Genomic DNA, 18,470 nt, shown 5'->3' on the forward strand with positions numbered 1-18,470 from the left:
GAACTACAGGCTAATTGCACACACAATATAAAATATTACGTCAGCTGTAATTGACTTGCCAGGTGTTGTTTCCTTGACCATGGAAGGAGCTTTCATTAGGTCATGCGAATGATGATCTGCAGACATTCTTTCGATAAGCTCTTAACCTCTTTATACTTCTTTAAAATTAAAGTGTTGTACGACAATTGCATACTCTGACGTGCCAGAGGAGAAACCATACAATGTAGCTCACGAAATGTAGTTCCTTTCACGCTGATAACATCGATATTTGTACTGTATTCTTATTCCAAAGTACGTTATCAGTGTAGTTCCAAGGACACGTAACATTTTAATGAGTCCACGACGGAGTTTGCATACTTTTCCATTTGTTTTTTGAAACCAATAACCGTTAATCAATGGGCGTATCTGATCACTTCTTCTACTGTCCAAGATAAAAGTGTCAAAAGAACTTAATATTTAAACAAAAAATCTCTCTTAGCTCGCTCCCGATCAGTGCGCCTCGATTTCGACTACTATAACGAAATATTTATCTAACCAGCAAGAGAAGAAGTTATTTATTAATTCGGCCATATTCGTGACGAAAGAGAAACGTATCCTGGCGAATTTACTTCTGTACGTAGCACGCCAAGTATGATCCAGCATCGCGGCGTAGCTAACGATGTTCTACGAACATGCACTGTTTACTCTTTAAATTAAATCATGCACTACGCTGAGTTACTGAATAACAGTCAAAAATACTGAGCATAACGTCATTCTAATTACCATAATTCTACCGTGACTAAGTATTTTCCAACGTACGTTGCGAGGGAGAAGTTCCTTTCCCATACATAGCTTGCCTTTAATCCTCGGAATAACGAAGCCCACAGTGTTGACACGTTGTCCTTTCAGCAAAAGAAGTTATGTCCTTGGTAACCACGAAGTGACAAACCTATAAATATATTGCTACATAAACTTACTCTTCTGCTAGCGTTAGCTTTCGTACATTTGAATAGCTGCTGCACAATATGCTGCTATCCATTTTCACCAAAATGCAAAGGAACAGCGAAAAATTTTCAACTTCCCGTTCAAACAGTAACTAACAGTGCGTCCATACCTACTGTCTTGAGTACACATCAACAGAACATTTTCGTTGTTGAAAATAAATAGCAATTGGTTCAACTCACCACGATGCGACCAGTTAACCAGCACGTACGGATAACTACGTTGGTTGGTAGATAAACCTACGTACAATATGACACAAAGACATCTAAATCACTATTACACACACTATGCCCGAAAGAGAGGTACATTCTTCCAAGCATACATCAAACTCTGATCACACTAAGGGGTTACTGATTAAAAGAAAACAGACACATTCAGGAAAATTCATGTTTAATCACACCTCTCAGGCATGCTATTATGATACAACGTGCAAACTGACAGATAAATAAAAACTACATATCATTCTACGTATCTGATAGCTTCCTGTCCAACACCTTTTGCCGCCTGCTGAAGATAACGAATATCGAGATATTCGGATAAAATGAACTGTAGTTTATCAATGGAGATGTAGTAAAGAACTCTTAAGGAACATCAGACTCAATAGCACGAACCTTGGGCCTCGCTAGCGTGTCCACATTTCTTCAGGATGATATATCCTATATATTTTGCCTAGTTAGCATAAATGGGCCGATGATGTCCAAATTCACTAAGCTAACGAGCTGAATTTACACACTACTAGAAAACAAGTACCTTGGATACGTTATGCTGCAGGTGTTTACTTGCCATCGCGTTAATATCAACATTAAACTCGTGACATCGTTGGACTTCGTAACATTTCCCGCATCTGGTAGCAAAGTGTTACGAGAAATGTAATATGTCTGTTCAAGGACCATCATCGTTTCAAATGGGAAGTGAGACTTGGTTATTTCTGTCTTTAGTTGTCCTGAAATAACATTAAATAAGCCGCTAAAATGAAAAGTGGGAAGCCACCTGAGGGACTTGACACAGAAGAGATGGGTTATCTTCAGTAGCCTTGCCTTCTAAGGGTCGTGAGGTGTAGAGCTGGATCTGATCGAAAAACCAGCTCCATCTCTTTCTGTACCAATGAAACACGTAACATTAGTTCATAACCGTTATGTTCGATGTCAGTTTGGAAGCCACCACAATCATATTGGGAGGATGCTTCACGGCACCGTATCTTCTTGTATCTGTTTGATTTTCCTTAGAAATTCAAAAAGCGCATTCTCTATCTTGTTCCAAGTTGTACGAGCAAATTAGTTACATTTTTTTCTACTGTATGCATTGTCTACGTTTACCTCATAGCTGTCGGTTGTGCCTAAATTGTTTCTCATTCCTGAGAAAATTGAGGGAAATTCTTTTCGATTAGTAAACTTTGCTGTCAGTTTTTGGGAGGCTGTAAGACTGACCATCAAAGGCAACGAAACATCTAAAATAATTCCTCCCCCCCCTCACCCCCCTCCCACCCCACCTCCCAGAAACTGCGAGAGCTCAGTATATGGAACGTATTCACCAATTTGTGTAAAAGCAAAATGGGGGATTACTCATACCAAAGAATGCAAGAAAGCTGGACTGAAAAATTATCTACGCGAAACGTTTTGGTAGATATAATAGCAACCTCTGGAACTGTACTCATAAGGTCGAAATGTTTGATTTGAAAACCCATACCTTGTGCAACACTGAATTTAGGAACATGAGCCTTGGTCCAAATGAACAATGGATTTAAGAAGAAGACGAATACCACACTAACAATTAAGAATTCTTATCGTCTGACAGACGTCCTGTCTCCCGACAGATTTGATGAATAATCCATTAACTGTTGGTTATTTTATTTCCCAACTGCTGCATTCAAATACTTGCAAACTCTACGGCATGTATACAAAGGCAACAAATTGCTACAGCTGTAGTAAGTATCCATAGGCTGATTATTAATCGATGATTGTTGCTATCCGCCCTATCTGCAACTTATTTACCTTATGTTGAAATAGAGACAAATATGTGATAACCACTGAGTGTTTTCAACTTCTGTTTGCTCCTTTACCTTTATGCCTGACAAAAGTGCGAACTACTCTTATGAGATTAATGTGCTAAAACACGATTATAAACCTTCTCTAAAACACTAAGAATTGTACACTATCTCTTTCTACACAGTGCTCTTCATACTAAAAAATACCGTAATTTATTGCTCATACTCATTGTTACCAATTTCGTCTAGCACTGACAGCGATTAATGGATAACTAGCGGAGTACTTCTTCAATCATTTTTCTATACATGCTCATAGTACATCCACCGACGGAGATTATGGTTGTAAAAGTTACATCGACAGTTTATCGTGAGTCATGCTATTACAGTTTCCATCTTTCGTGAGGCGACCTCTTCTTTACAAGTTCATGAAAATATTATTCTTATCAACAGCTACTGAAACACTTTCCGGTGACCCTTAAGGCAATTTGGTACAGAAGATGGTAGTTCAATATACGGCGTAATTGTTCTCACTGTAATAAGCAGTTCAGCGCTTTCCATTCAGTAACTATCATGTCTTTATACGAAATCCAAGTAGAATCTCCCACAATCCATGGCCATAATTAGACAGTAATTTGTTTTCCTTTTGGCTACAGTGGAAAGGGGAAACATGCCTGATAAACGAAGGGCTACCTAAAAGGACAAACTAGGGGGAAGCTCAAACAAAGTCTTGACTCAAGACAATACAGCATGCCTGCCATAATCTATCCCTACCCGCCGACAGCCAAACTGTTGCCAAGTAGATAATATATCTTGAGTTGTACAGTAGCCACAGAAATGGCCTCTGATGTTACTAATGCTAAATGATGGCAACTGATGGTGGAAGATGAAACACTGTAATGACTAGATTTTGATTTCGTTTTCATGTGTTAGGCGGAAATAATGCAGCGTTGGCTCCATCTAAATGTTTGCTTCCACCATCAGTAGCACGTCGACGTGAACGACGACTAACACTACAAACTAAACGCCTAGCGACAAACAGGCAGATACGAAAAGACCTTTTGGCAACTGGATGGGTCAGACTTCAGAGGAAGATAGCAGCCATGCAAGCCGAACTATTACCTCACGACTGCGAGTACCAGAACAAAGCTTATTTACATATGTGCCGCTTTTATAACGCCACGACACGTTTGCTGAATATATGGTATTTAGACGACTGTGACCCTCTATTAATCGCGATAACTTATCACTTTTCGCTACTCTTCCGACACTGTTAACTATACACCCAAGCCGATCATCAACGAAGCCAAAGAAATCGAAGGTTAAATTCTACCCTTATCGGCGCAAAAAGATAGGTGCGCTTTTCAGTAACTGAAAGCGGAGCTTTATAGTCGTCCTGACTGGTGAGCGTCAGGTGAATCAAATTCATATGTTAGGTGTTATGCTGACTTTATCGTATATTACTCGTAGATATTGATATGGTTTGGCAGTGATGTTAAAAATACGTTCACAGAAAAATACCTAACATGTTACATAGGGGACTGCAGCGTACTGGGAAAATCTAGGCTAGTCAAAAACAAAAGAGAGAGAACTGAAATTAAATATTTCAGCTTATATCATACATCTTTATTGTTACATACCATTAAAATTTGCAGTTTACGTGTATAATAATCACTGTGGGCGTATTTAGCAAAACATTGCAGTGGGGTAATATGCATATATATTCATATATATATTTATATATTTATATAATATATCGTTAACAATGGCGAGGGTACAAGTCTCACACGCAGTAAACACAAATTCAGTGGAACAAAAGTTCAGACAGCGTTCCTTTTCATCAGAACAGTCAGTTCACCACATTTGCTTTCGACAGTTTCTGTCTTCCAAAGTATTTGAAAACGCAATGTCAGTCAACATGTACACACACTCGTTCACTCGTCCATAGACCTGTAATATTATCGTGTGAGTGTCTGCTCACTTACCGGCCACTTACTCTCACTCCTCTGGCAGCACAAACACTTTGGCTTAAACAATCGAACAGACAAATAGACACCCAACAGCGAAATATCTCAGATTAGGGCAGGGCTACCCGCGTCTGTAAAAATACACACCCTCCGCCATGCGTCTGTGAACACAGATCAGCACGACCCCAAATCTGTCGCCGCAGATTTTCTTGCTATTTAGCGGAGCACATAGGATAAGAAAGAAAGAAGTAACAGAAATAATTGTTGAGTGGGAGGATACGCAGTTACATCTGTATCTTACTCAGCAGAAGAAAAGAAAGGTATCTAATAATTTTCCTCATAGAAGAGCGACTAGGTTCAGACTTCGGATATAAATTTCTTGAGAGGAAGATAATAGCGTACTGAGTTGTTTGTAATTTGGAGCTCGCTACTAACGAAAAAACGTAGCCTGGACCGTACATTTCGCTTTTTTTTAAATTTTAAATGGCCAATTATAGTGAGAGCCTTGGCAAGTAGACGAATCGTCAGGTTGGCATATTCGTATGCTTGGAAACAGAACTGTGAATTGTTTTTTATTTTATTTTATGACAATATTTAAATATTTTAGATATTTGTATAAGCGATCTGGAAACACAGCCTCAATAACATTAATAACATTTGTACATATTACTGGAGCAATTTATCAGCATAATAGGTTCCGGACTGCCTTCTGCTCCTCAGTGTGTGCGAGGACTTTTAATAAATTACGATATCGTAAGAAATAACGTTAAAATCTGTTGTATAAAAAAGGTTGTAAAGTAATAAATAATAAAATATTTGTGTTGTATGTTCATGAATGTGCCACCATATTCACATTAACATAGTCACCCAGGAGCGTTCTGTTATCGGGAGCTACCCCAATCGTACCTGAGAAAAAAAAGAGAAAGAAAACACGGTGATATTAAGGCCTATAGCTTACCTGTCTTTATATTTGCTTGAATACATTTCTGCATCCGGCCAGTATAATGACAGTTAGATGTGGTCTATAACTTTCCTCTTTTAGCACCTGTAATGTTTTATACGTGTGAGGACGCTTTACGAAGAGAGTTTCTCAGAAGTAAAATCACGCAAAAGTTAACTTTTAAACGCAAAGCGATTTTATCGTGTTGGAGATACATTGCAGGACATCCCAGTACAAATGGTACTGGGAATTCTTCTTTAGCAATAAACAATATTAATTACGAACAACATAACCGCAACTTCGCTTAATGGAAGGTTTTTTACGATGTTACATGCTTTGTGTTCTCCGCGTGCTGTTTATTCATCTCAGAATTCTTGCTACACCGAACCTCATGAAGTTTTACCGGGGGTGGCAGAAATATATCCACAGCAGAAGTATTAAGAGTTAGTGATCTGTCTCACACGCATCGTAAATATGGAATTACTGGCCGCATAGAACAGGAGACCTACCGTCCGCTTGAACCCTACAGCATTCAATCAAGTGGCATACGCACCCGTTGATTCCCAGGTACACATTTTGTAATGATGCAAAACCGTCCACATAACCTAACACTGGCAATGATAGAACTATGTCGAGGGGAAAGAAGGTAATGGGGTGAGAGAGACAGAGAGGGAGAGAGAGAGAGAGAGAGAGAGAGGGATGGAAAGAGGGAGAGAGAGAGAGAGAGAGAGAGAGAGAGAGAGAGAGAGAGAGAGAGGGAGGGAGGGAGAGAGGAAGAGAGAGAGAGAGAGAGGAATGTGAAAAATGCTATGTGCAGCGTGATACAGTACTCAAATCTAAACGTGTTACGCTTTGAGAGGTATGTAATACAGAACAGATAAAGAAAGTGGAAGAGATTCGAGATTCCGAGAAAGAATCAGCTTGATTATCAAACATCATAGTCGTAAGATAAGTGAATAGGCCAGGAAAATCTATTTATGTGGTGTGATGGAATGTCACTGTTTCTTTACGATTATGTATACAATAGAATTAAAGATCATCGTATAATACTGCAGTGAAATTATTGAAGTATTTCTTGTTTGGTCTTTTTGTTAGTGAAAGTCAATTCAGAGGGGTCACTGAAATACTAATGTACGATAAGTGTAGCGACGATTCATAGGAAACGTGGCATCACATGTATTGCGGTCCCAACGGGCGGGTTGCATGGAATGCCTACCCTCATCCTAGCGGCAGATTAGCTTCGGGTCAAAGCGGACATCGACTTATCACCTACGGGGTGTCTCTTTCTTCTCTTACAGCTTAGCAACTAGTTTCTACGAGTGGAATGGTTAGTGAAGACAATACTGTATACACACACACACACACACGCTTTTTTAATCTTTTCCCTTAGTGAACACAGAAGCACAAACGTTAGTGGGGTCGACTGGCTTGTTACTAGCGGTGCAATCTACCATTCTAACTGATTACTGATCATTAGAGTTATTATTATTAATTATTATAATGTTTATTATTGCTTGGCGACACACGCAGTACGGGAACGGGGTGAAGTTTGCACTTGCAAAGGAATATCGCAAAAGGATGCGCGCTCGTCTCGGAGAAAGCTCTCATGTAATGAACTTTTACAACATCTGAAAATATTGAAAGGCTGGAATCATTCGTACTTTCGCTTTTCCATTATTCCTAAAAAGCTAATTGAGATCATTATTACAAAATTTATTTGTATAGGAATAAAAATTCCTCGTTTTGTACGCTTAAAAAATTAAATATCTTGCCGATACGCCGGAAAATAATGAGATGCAACGCGTATAAAACTCAACCGTCACGCATTTAAATGAATCTGTTAAGACCAGAATGGAAGGACTGTGCTTTCAGGACGGGATATGTCGAGCTTCCTATCGCGTGCACTTGCCAGAATTCGCGTCTCACCGAGTCGTACAGTTCGGCAACCGTTTCCTCTCGAAAAAAGAAGAAGCAAAATACCTTCCAGTTTTACGGATTTTTTTAAAGCACATCCCATCTTCCATCATTGGCAAAAAACGCGCATAAAAATATCGCCTCCGATTTTCGCAAAAAAATACATAGAACGGAAAAACACAACCTATTCGTGGAACAACAGCAAACATCAACAGTAAAATATATATAACAACAGTGGACGATATGATGGCTCTTTTAGATCAGTATGCGATTATGGATGAAGTTATCCACAAATAGGACCTTTTTGAGAAATGCACTGAGAGAACGAAACGAGGTTACGGGCCGCAAAGGTGAGAGACGTCGGTTCCGTGGACAGGAATCCTTTAGGAGGCCGGAACAGCGAGCGCGGTTCACTGCGTCGCCGGAAATCGGATGAGGAACGACAGAACGCGCGTTTGAGCCACGCCCTGGAAGCGAGGAAATCAAGTCCGTGACGCAGCGAAGGTGTCACCGCCCGGGCGTTGCTGCAGAACTCCTGTCGGTCAGGAACCTGTCCATTTTACTACCGCTAAAGCTGATGCACGGGGATGATAACACGATTGGAGACTACGCTATTCATCGCCTAGGAGATACCTTCCAACGAATCTACGACACTTGGACAAATTTACCCTACGGCATTACTCTAAACTTAGCCTACTCGCTAACGCTACCTTTACCAGCACGGCTACTCTATAGAGACACGATTTAGTTGAAGACAGACAGGTTAACTAGACCCGCGTACGACTACGAAGAAAAAAGGAGTAGAGAGGAGTTTGATTATACGAAAGATTCTAAAGCCGGCACGGGAGTTTTGGCCTGGTCGCGAATCTCGACACCGGTTCCTTGCGCCTGTTGACGGTCTAGCGCGATTCGCGAGCTGGAGAAACTGGAATGCGCTGGCAGGAAATGCCTGCCGGCGAGGCAAGTCCTGTAGCGCTGCTAGCCACTACGGAGTTGGTGGCGTCGCCGACCCGTGTCGAACGCGCCGCACACGCTTTCCACTTCCGGGGGAGCTGTACGCGAACATCCCGACACCTCCGGTGGAGTGCCGGACAGGGAGGTGACGAGTCGGAGGCGCGGGATTCGTGCGGAGCGTGGAAAGCCGGGGCGGGCTGCTGGTTAGTGTGTTCACAGAGGCATGGCGTGGTGCAGGGCGTGGCCGCCGAACACGCCCACGTGCTCCACGGGCAAGGGCACGAGCACAGGCTGGTGGTGGTGGTGCAAGCCGCCTCCCAAGTGATTACCTGTGGGGTACGGCAGTCCGAATGACGGGTAGCCCGAATAACCTCGACCTGCCGCGTATGCGGCGTACGCGGCCGCGGAGAACCCTGCAACAGGAGAAAAGGTGCGTCGTTAGTGCTGGGCGGTGTGCGGGCTGCAGGCGTACGGGCAGAGCGCCTCCCAGTCCGCAGGCGGCGGGGGCGGGGGCGGCGGCGGTCCGGGTATCTGCAAGCTGCAAGCAAAAACACTGGCACATCCGTCAGCAGTTGTCTCATCGACTACAATAAAATAGCTGTAGAATGCTGAAACACTTGAGCCGGCGTCCTGTCGTACCACTCTCCTGAAAAATATCCGACGACTGAGCCCATTGTCTTTCAGGCATGTCAAGAAACAAAGGAATTACGACATGTAGCTGCTAGTGGGCGCTGATTTTCATCGATGGGAAGTGTTGAAAATTTGGGCCGCACCTGGATTCGAACCTGCAGTCATGGACTGTGCGGCTGGTCCCGGCGGAGGTTCGAGTCCTCCCTTGGGCATGGGTGTGTGTGTGTTTGTCCTTAGGATAATTTAACATAGACAAATGAAATGTATTGCGAGTGCATAGAAAGAAGGATCCTTTATTGGATGATTATATGATTGCAGAACAAGCACTGGGATCAGTTACTTCTGTAAAATATCTGGGAGTATGCGTGCGGAACGATTTGAAGTAGAATGACCATATAAAATTAATTGTTGGTAAGACGGGTACCAGCTTGAGATTCATTGGGAGAGTCCTTAGAAAACGTAGTCCATCAACAAAGGAGGTGGCTTACAAAACGCTCGTTCGACCTACACTTGAGTATTGCTCATCAGTGTGGGATCCGTACCAGGTCGGGTTGACGGAGGAGATAGAGAAGATCCAAAGAAGAGCGGCATGTTTCGTCACAGTGTTATTTGGTAAGCGTGATAGCTTTACGGAGATGTTTAGTAAACTCAAGTGGCAGACTCTGCAAGAGATGCGCTCTGTATCGCGGTGTAGCTTGCTGTCCAGGTTTCGAGAGGGTGCCTTTCTGGATGAGGTATCGAATACATTGCTTCCCCCTACTTATACCTCCCGAGGAGATCACGAATGTAAAATTAGAGAGATTCGAGCGCGCACGGAGGCTTTCCGACAGTCGTTCTTCCCGCGAACCATACGCGACTGGAAAAGGGAAGGGAGGTAATGACAGTGGCATGTAAAGTGCCCTCCGCCACACACCGTTGGGTGGCTTGCGGAGTATAAATGTAGATGTAGATGTAGGTTAAGTAGTGTGTAAGCTTAGGGACTGATGACCTTAGCAGTTAAGTCCCATAAGATTTCCGACACTTTTTTTTTTTTATTCGAACCCGGGTCTCCTGCTTAGTAGGCAGATGTTCTGACCAATTTTTTTTAATCTCATTTTGTTCATTATTGTTCGTTGCATTTCCTTGGGGCGGACGTCCCATGACAGCCATTCAAGTTCACCGTTGGTCCGTTGATTCAGTTTTTTTTATTGCAGAGGGCAGTGAACCCTCTGACCGAACACGCTGAGCTACCGTGTCGGCAACCACTCAGCCCTCCGGTCACAGTGATCATCGCAAATGCACGGACTACTCTACCACCCGCCCGCACGCTAGTGACGTGGTGTCCCTGCACATTATCCTCATTACTCGCAGCGTTTCGCGGATTCCGTAAGCGTTTACGAGTGGTCTGCATTTGCACTCGTCTTAATAGTGAACAAACGCCCCCACATAAATAATTAAGGCGAGAGTGGTCAATGATCCCTTCAGTGCAGATACACACCACTCTCGAAACTCTTACGGGAATCAAAGAAACGCCGCAAATAATGAGGATGAGGGGCAGAGGCAGTCGTCAGTAGTGTGTGGATAAGTTGAGAATTTGGAGGTGCACAAGGGTAGTCCGTGCGTTTGCGACGACCACTGTGTCCGGATGGCTCAGTGGTTAGAGCATCTGTCTAGAGACGCGAGTTCGAATCCTGGTGCGGTACGAATTTTCAACTTTCCCCACTGAAGTAAATCATGCCTACTAGCAGCTACATATCGTACTTGCTATGTGTTTCGAGTCCACTCATCTTCGCCAACTGCTGCGAGCGACAGTCATAGGAGTGTTGCCTGCCTGGACTGCAACCAACATGAGTTGCAAGGTATAACAAAGTAATGTATACACTCTTTGACACTAAACTATCTTTAATTAAATCAGATAGTACTAATTCCGGTGGGTAATAATTCAGAAGACACTGAAAGCTTCAGTGTATTGCAGAAATGAAAATAAATTTGACATCATCGTTTCAATAAAGGAAATGGGTGCTAAAGTATTACTAGAAAACAGAGAATGTGGGCGGGGTTCGACGGTGACAGAGAGTTGCATTTGGAAAACCACCACCTTCACGGTTAACAGCAACAAGAATAGGAGACAAGTCTGAAGTAAACGGGACGTTGCATGATGTGGAGAAGGGACGTAGCGAAAGCAAGAAGCTCACAACACCCAACGAAAGTGATGATTCAAGACACAATGGAATTACAGATGTTACCTGTCGTATAAAATTATTGGCCTGGAGACTCCAGTTGGGGGTATTTCGGCCGCCTAGTATAAGTTCCTTTACCTGACGCCACTTCGGGGATTTGCGCGTCGATGATGATGAAATGACAATCAGACCAACATTATATTCACTCCATAAGTGGATAAAATCCGATCCGTAAGGGATACGAACCCAGGACCCCAGGATCTAGAAACGTTAGCCATTGGAGCACGAATTGCGGAGGACAATGATGAACACGATGGGGTGCAATCTTACTTTCAACTTCTTGTAGGATATCTGTCAGTCGCACATCCTCTTCGAGTTGGACAGGGCGAAGAGGTAATGCTCTGGAGCATGCAAATCGATCACCGCATTTAAGCCATTTACACTTTTGTCTCTGAGGTACTGTCAACAACACTGTGTCCGGCGCAAAACCACAGACACTGGATGAGCTAAGAGAGCAAATTGAGGAAACCTCCCATGCTATTTCACAAGAAATAATAGAGCTGGTATGTCGCTCTGTTTCAAGTGATTGTCGACGATGCATTGCAATGGCCATTTTGAGCATAACCGCCTTACGTTATTCCTTAATGCAGACAATACCAAAAACTTTTCATTTCTATCTACTTTAATTACAGAGATATTCAGTTTAAAACGGTTTATATTCCCTTTATACAGCAAACTGAGGCGAGTGACGCTCGACAACATGTAAATATTTAAAAGACGTCACATTTACGAGGAAAAGTCCACCGGACAAAATGTCGGTCACTCCCTTAGAAGGAACACAGTAGTCACTTTGCAGTGCCGTGTCCGACAGTATACTGTAAGCTCAAAAATCATGACGTTCCTGGGAAAAGCTAAGTTTACCTAAAAAAATTCACACGAATTTAGCAAAACCTCTCTTATGAAACACGGTTCGCTTTATCCATGCTGGAGTTCTTGCAAACAGAAGATGTAGCCGAAAATGTAGGTTCTATCTTCCCAGATTTCTGAAAGGTGTTCGACACTGTACCATATCATCGACAGCTAATCACGATGTGATAATATGGAATATTGTCGCAAATTATGTGATTGGTTCAAGAAACAAGTGAATAATAGCGCCTAGTTTAATGTACCTGACAATGGATGTACCTCGGAAAGTAACAAAGTCTACATATAACAGAAGCGTAATGGGACTGCTAACGTTTTCAGTATACTTAAATGTTAATCAGACGAGATCATCAGCCCTGTAAGATCGTTCGCTAACGATGCTGTCGCGTACAGGAACACATCGTTGTTACACAATCATAACGCATTGCAGGTGGCTGTTTACGTCTGTCAGTACGCCAATGGAACAGGAAAGAAAACCGATGTTACTGGTACAATATACCCCCCGCCATGCACTGTACAGTGGATTGCGGGGTATGTATGTAGATGGTGATGGACATAGTGAACGACTGGTACCTGCCGGTCATGTGACTGCACAGCCGACGTAAGTCGTGGCAATGTCGTGGTGCTTATGTGCAAGTCGGCTACATGGAATCCGCACAGAAAGACAGGTCTGACGTGGAGTCTGTCAGAATGCCATGGAGGAGCTGCCGTGCTTGGCCGTGCCCATGAACATTCCGTGAACGAAGTTGCCCGATTAGTTGAAGTATCATCGAGGAATGTCCAGCGTTTCAACAAGGAAGGCTCTACCATTCGCAGTCATATAACACGGCTAAGAACAGTACTCGTAAGCAGATCCTAACAGGGGAGCAATATCACGCCTTTTCATTAAAAGTCAGTTTCAAACCCTCCAAGAATTGCTGCTGTAGGTGAATGTACACACATCAAAAAAAGTTTTGCATCACCCCGGTTCCCAGAACTCCTGAAGATAGACGTTGAATGTGGATATTGTATCACAGACAAAGTCCCCTTGGATTGTTCAGAGATGTCACTAAGGCCACAGATGTAAACAACCATGCGTGAGCAGCGCCTATTAGACGGAGGGAGTCCGGCAGCCTATCAGTTCCTGTAATTCCACCAGGAAGGAGGTACACGGCTCGTCCTATCTGTACTTCAACCATGTCTAGACGGTCAATACCGCGGTTCGGTCGCGTCCGCATTGTTACACTGTGCCAGGAAGGGCTCTCAACAACGGAAGTGTCCAGGCGCCTCGGAGTGAACCAAAGCGATGTTGTTCGGACATGGAGGAGATACGGAGAGACAGGAACTGTCGATGACATGCCTCGCTCAGGCCGCCCAAGGGCTACTACTGCACTGGATGGTCCGCAGCTCGTGGTCGTGCGGTAGCGTTCTCGCTTCCCACGCTCGGCTTCCCGGGTTCGATTCCCGGCGGGGTCAGGGATTTTCTCTGCCTCGTGATGACTGGGTGTTGTGTGATGTCCTTAGGTTAAATAGGTTTAGGTAGTTCTAAGTTCTAGGGGACTGATGACCATAGATGTTAAGTCCAATAGTGCTCAGAGCCATTTTGCAGTGGATGACCACTACCTATGTATTGTGGATCGGAGGAACCCTGACAGCAACGCCACCATGTTGAATAATGATTTTCGTGCAGCTACAAGACGTCGTGTTACGATTCAAACTGTGCGCAACAGGCTGCATGATGCGTAACTTCACTCCAGGCATCCAGGGGGTGGTCCATCTTTGCAACCACGGCACCATACAGTGCAGTACAGATGGGCCCAACAACTTGCCGAATGGACCGCTCAGGATTGGCATCACGTTCTCTTCACCGATGAGTTTCGCATATACCTTCAACCAGACAATCATCAGAAACGTGTTTGGAGGCAACTCTGTTAGGCTGAACGCCGTAGATACACTGTCCAGCGAGTGCAGCAAGGTGGAGGTTCCCTGCTGTTGTGGGGTAGCATGATGTGGGGCCGACGTACGCCGCTGATGGTCATGGAAGGCGCAGTACGTACGTGAATGCCATCCTCCGGCCGACAGTACAACCATATTGGCGAGGCATTCGTCTTCATGGACGACAATTTGCGCCCCCATCGTGCACATCCTGTGAATGACTTTCTTCAAGATAACGACATCGCTCTAGTAGAGTAACCAGCATGTTCTCCAGACATGAACCCTATCGCAGATGCCTGGGATAGATTGAAAAGGGCTGCTTATGGACGATGTGACCCACCAAACACTCTGAGGGATCTAGCCGAATCGTCCGTTGAGGAGTGGGACAATCTGGACCAACTGTGCCTTGATGAACTTGTGGATAGTATGCCACGACGAATACGGGCATGCATCAGTGCAAGAGGACGTGCTACTGGGTATTAGAGGTACCGGTGTGTACAGCAATCCGGACCACCACCTCTGAAGGTCTCGCTCTGTAGTGGTACAACTCGCAATGTGTGGTTTTCATGAGCAATAAAAAGGACGGAAATGATGTTTATGTTCCTCTCAATTCCAATTTTCTGTACAGGTTCCGGAACTCTCGGAACCGAGGTGATGCAAAACTTTCTTTGATGTTTGTATGTTCATCTCGACGAGCAGCAATTGCTAAGGAAACTGCATGCTATCGTATTTGGAGTCTTACACGTCGCAAAAAGGCCATTGGACGTTGCAGCATATAAAGCTGCTCATCTTCAGTGAACCGCACTGTTCGATTGTTCTTTGGCTGCTGCAGTCGGCGTTTTTGTAATGATTTACAACATTCACTGATGGTGACGGACCCCACACTACTGCCACAGCAGCGCTGTCATTTGATCTCTTATCAATTCTTATGGCAAAAACACACAATGGCCGCTTATATTTTATTAATCAGAACATAGAATTATCTATGTTAACTACGTTGGATTGATAATTGTGTCTGAGGATCAGTGCGAGGGAAACGTGAACTAAATATTTTTATTTGTTCAACGAGCTGTTTATCTTGGGGCATACAAGGTTCTTTCAGCAATATTACAACTGCTACAAATCCTCTTGGACTGCAGACGTCTGCCACGGTCTTGGGTCCGCACTTCGCATTCTGTAATAAGTATGCCCCCTTATGGATGAGGCGACCAACTGAAGTTACCAAACAAATCAGCTGTCGTTGAGTAGTACTTGGAATACAACCACGAAATTAGGCACGGGAAAAACACGCTCAGGCACTGGTTTTAGTGGTGTGGGATAAAGTTATAAGAAGTCGTCCGGAATACAGTGTTAATAAGCCTAATAAATGGGGCTGTATAGTGTGCAATGATAAAATCATGATAAAAGCATTGGTGAATGGGGCCGTAATTTATTTCCTCGTAATTATTTTTAGCCATTAAGACATTCAAAAGTAGTATACGCAAAATTAGAGCGGGTCACGTAAGCAACATCATTCCTGTGACTTAAAGGATATATGACGCTGCAGGTATCAGGTATGTTTGAATGTAAGACGACACATATATTACCCAGTAAGCCATCTGGTCGACAGGAGGAGGGAGGTGACTTTGGAGGAGGGGAGAGTGGGTGGGGGGTACGCGAAGGACTGGAGGAATGGTGCACTACGCTGATCACAGAAGTCTGTAGCGAACGGTTTAATCTGGCATGTTATATCCAGGCCAGATAGCTACAAGAAATCGCCAGGATCTCAAGGTTCGCTTCAACATGGCCTTCAGACAGATGTAGTAGTTGTCACTCAATCGTTAGAATAACATAATAGTCCAGAGGATGCATGATAGGGACACCACTCGCTGGCCAAATGCGATACACAACTAAATTATGGTCAGAAGACCGACGACACGAAGATAGTCAGCTTAATGGATCAACACACGATTAGATGGTTGTTGTTGTTGTTGTTGTGGTCTTCAGTCCTGAGACTGGTTTGATGCAGCTCTCCATGCTACTCTATCCTGTGCAAGCTTTTTCATCTCCCAGTACCTACTGCAACCTACATCCTTCTGAATCTGCTTAGTGTATTCATCTCTTGGTCTCCCTCTACGATTTTTACCCTCCACGCTGCCCTCCAATACTAAATTGGTGATCCCTTGATGCCTCAGAACATGTCCTACCAACCGATCCCTTCTTCTGGTCAAGTTGTGCCACAAACTTCTCTTCTCCCCAATCCTATTCAATACTTCCTCATTAGTTATGTGATCTACCCATCTAATCTTCAGCATTCTTCTGTAGCACCACATTTCGAAAGCTTCTATTCTCTTCTTGTCCAAACTATTTATCGTCCATGTTTCACTTCCATACATGGCTACACTCCATACGAATACTTTCAGAAATGACTTCCTGACACTTAAATCTATACTGGATGTTAACAAATTTCTCTTCTTCAGAAACGCTTTCCTTGCCATTGCCAGCCTACATTTTATATCCTCTCTACTTCGACCATCATCAGTTATTTTGCTCCCCAAATAGCAAAACTCCTTTACTACTTTAAGTGCCTCATTTCCTAATCTAATTCCCTCAGCATCACCCGACTTAATTAGACTACATTCCATTATCCTTGTTTTGCTTTTGTTGATGTTCATCTTATATCCTCCTTTCAAGACACTGTCCATTCCATTCAACTGCTCTTCCAAGTCCTTTGATTAGATGGTAAGACATATTTATGCTTGAATTTCACGCAATTATGGAACATGGGACTCATACAGAAATTAACACTCCGAAAACACCTTGAGTCTGGTTAGAGTTCTGGCATCGAGGCACTACATCATTGCTTACAGCAGTTGACAAGATGACTAGTCAGTCAGTGAAATATTGTGTAGTCAACTTATCTGCAAATACATCATCTACAAATCATGCCGGAAAAACCTCACAGAATCACATACATGAAGCTGCTTGTATCAGATGATAACTGTTACAAATATCAATTTCTCTCGTCATTAAAGTAAGCCAGGTACAAACAACTGGCTAAATTAACTTTTAATTAAGCGTTTGAAACATTTAATTTGGAATTACAACATCCCTTTTGTAATATACAGTATTTGCTAAAACAAAAACAAGAAAAATTCATTCTGATAATCAGCTGAAATAAGTATATATCAGTTAAATCACTAAAGTCACATTTTGTTGCATTTAAGAACACAGTTGCAAATGACATTTTGATGAGTCATCAATGCTGATTTGATTAACTCGCTACAATCAAGAGGACATCGTCTGAAATGGGCTACAAATTCAATTTTGAAAAGCAGTGATGTTAATACGTATAAGAATTTTACTCACCATCTGGTAAAGCCCCCAGCGACCACATAAAATCTAGAAATCCAAAAAAGAAAATACATTAGACTGCTACACAAGGTAATTAAAACAGATCATTTCTGACTGCGTGAACTATCTACATGTCATACATTTTTTTGTGTAAAGTATTTCTGTCATCATGGAATTTTTAAGCATAAACAGATAAAAGTTTGAGGCTTTAATCGTGAAAAAAATTAAAATTTGGTAAAACCAAAAGGGGAATTTAATTTCTTGCAACGAAAAATAAACTGAATAAATGACGCCGGGGGAAATGAAATGTTAGCATCCATGAAATTTCATAACAGCTATATGATGTGTTTTTTATTTTATTTTCTGAGACTACACTACTTCTGCCGAGCTACTAGTGGCTACAGCTAGAGAATCTGAGATATTTCCATCTGGGGCACGCCTCTACACCCGAAGGCGTTCGGCGGCGTCTCGGTAGCCCACAGGCGTGCTCTGCGCTGGCGTCGGACTCAGGACTTGAGGATAGAGCGGGACTAAAGCTCTAAGGGGTACTACTCGCTACTACTGCGGATATGGAATGCTGTCAATGTTTAAACTATTCTACTGTTGGCTCTCTAATCTAGCAAGTGTGTGAAAGACAACAAAGTATGGATAAGATTTCAAAAAAACGTGATTTATTCTAATAATTTGTTTTACAAATCCCGAACTTCCTACTCTAAGTAACAAAGATCATTTGGTAATATTGAAATGGATTATTTAATATTACTGTTATTGAA

The 18,470-nt window shown here is 43.0% G+C and overlaps 1 protein-coding gene across 1 annotated transcript in view; it reads right to left on the reverse strand.

The window, feature by feature from the left end:
- Positions 1–18,470, reverse strand: part of LOC126456492 (RNA-binding protein Musashi homolog Rbp6) — a 1,339,111-nt gene that overhangs the window by 65,898 nt on the left and 1,254,743 nt on the right. Inside the window, exons 8-9 of the mRNA XM_050092245.1 lie at positions 17,713–17,745; positions 9,067–9,150 (exon numbers count right to left, since the gene is read on the reverse strand). Of these exons, the coding sequence (XP_049948202.1) occupies positions 9,067–9,150; positions 17,713–17,745 (117 nt within the window). The remainder of the gene's footprint in view (positions 1–9,066; positions 9,151–17,712; positions 17,746–18,470) is intronic.

The sequence above is a fragment of the Schistocerca serialis genome, chromosome 1 (assembly GCF_023864345.2).
Source record: "Schistocerca serialis cubense isolate TAMUIC-IGC-003099 chromosome 1, iqSchSeri2.2, whole genome shotgun sequence".
NCBI lineage: Eukaryota > Metazoa > Arthropoda > Insecta > Orthoptera > Acrididae > Schistocerca > Schistocerca serialis.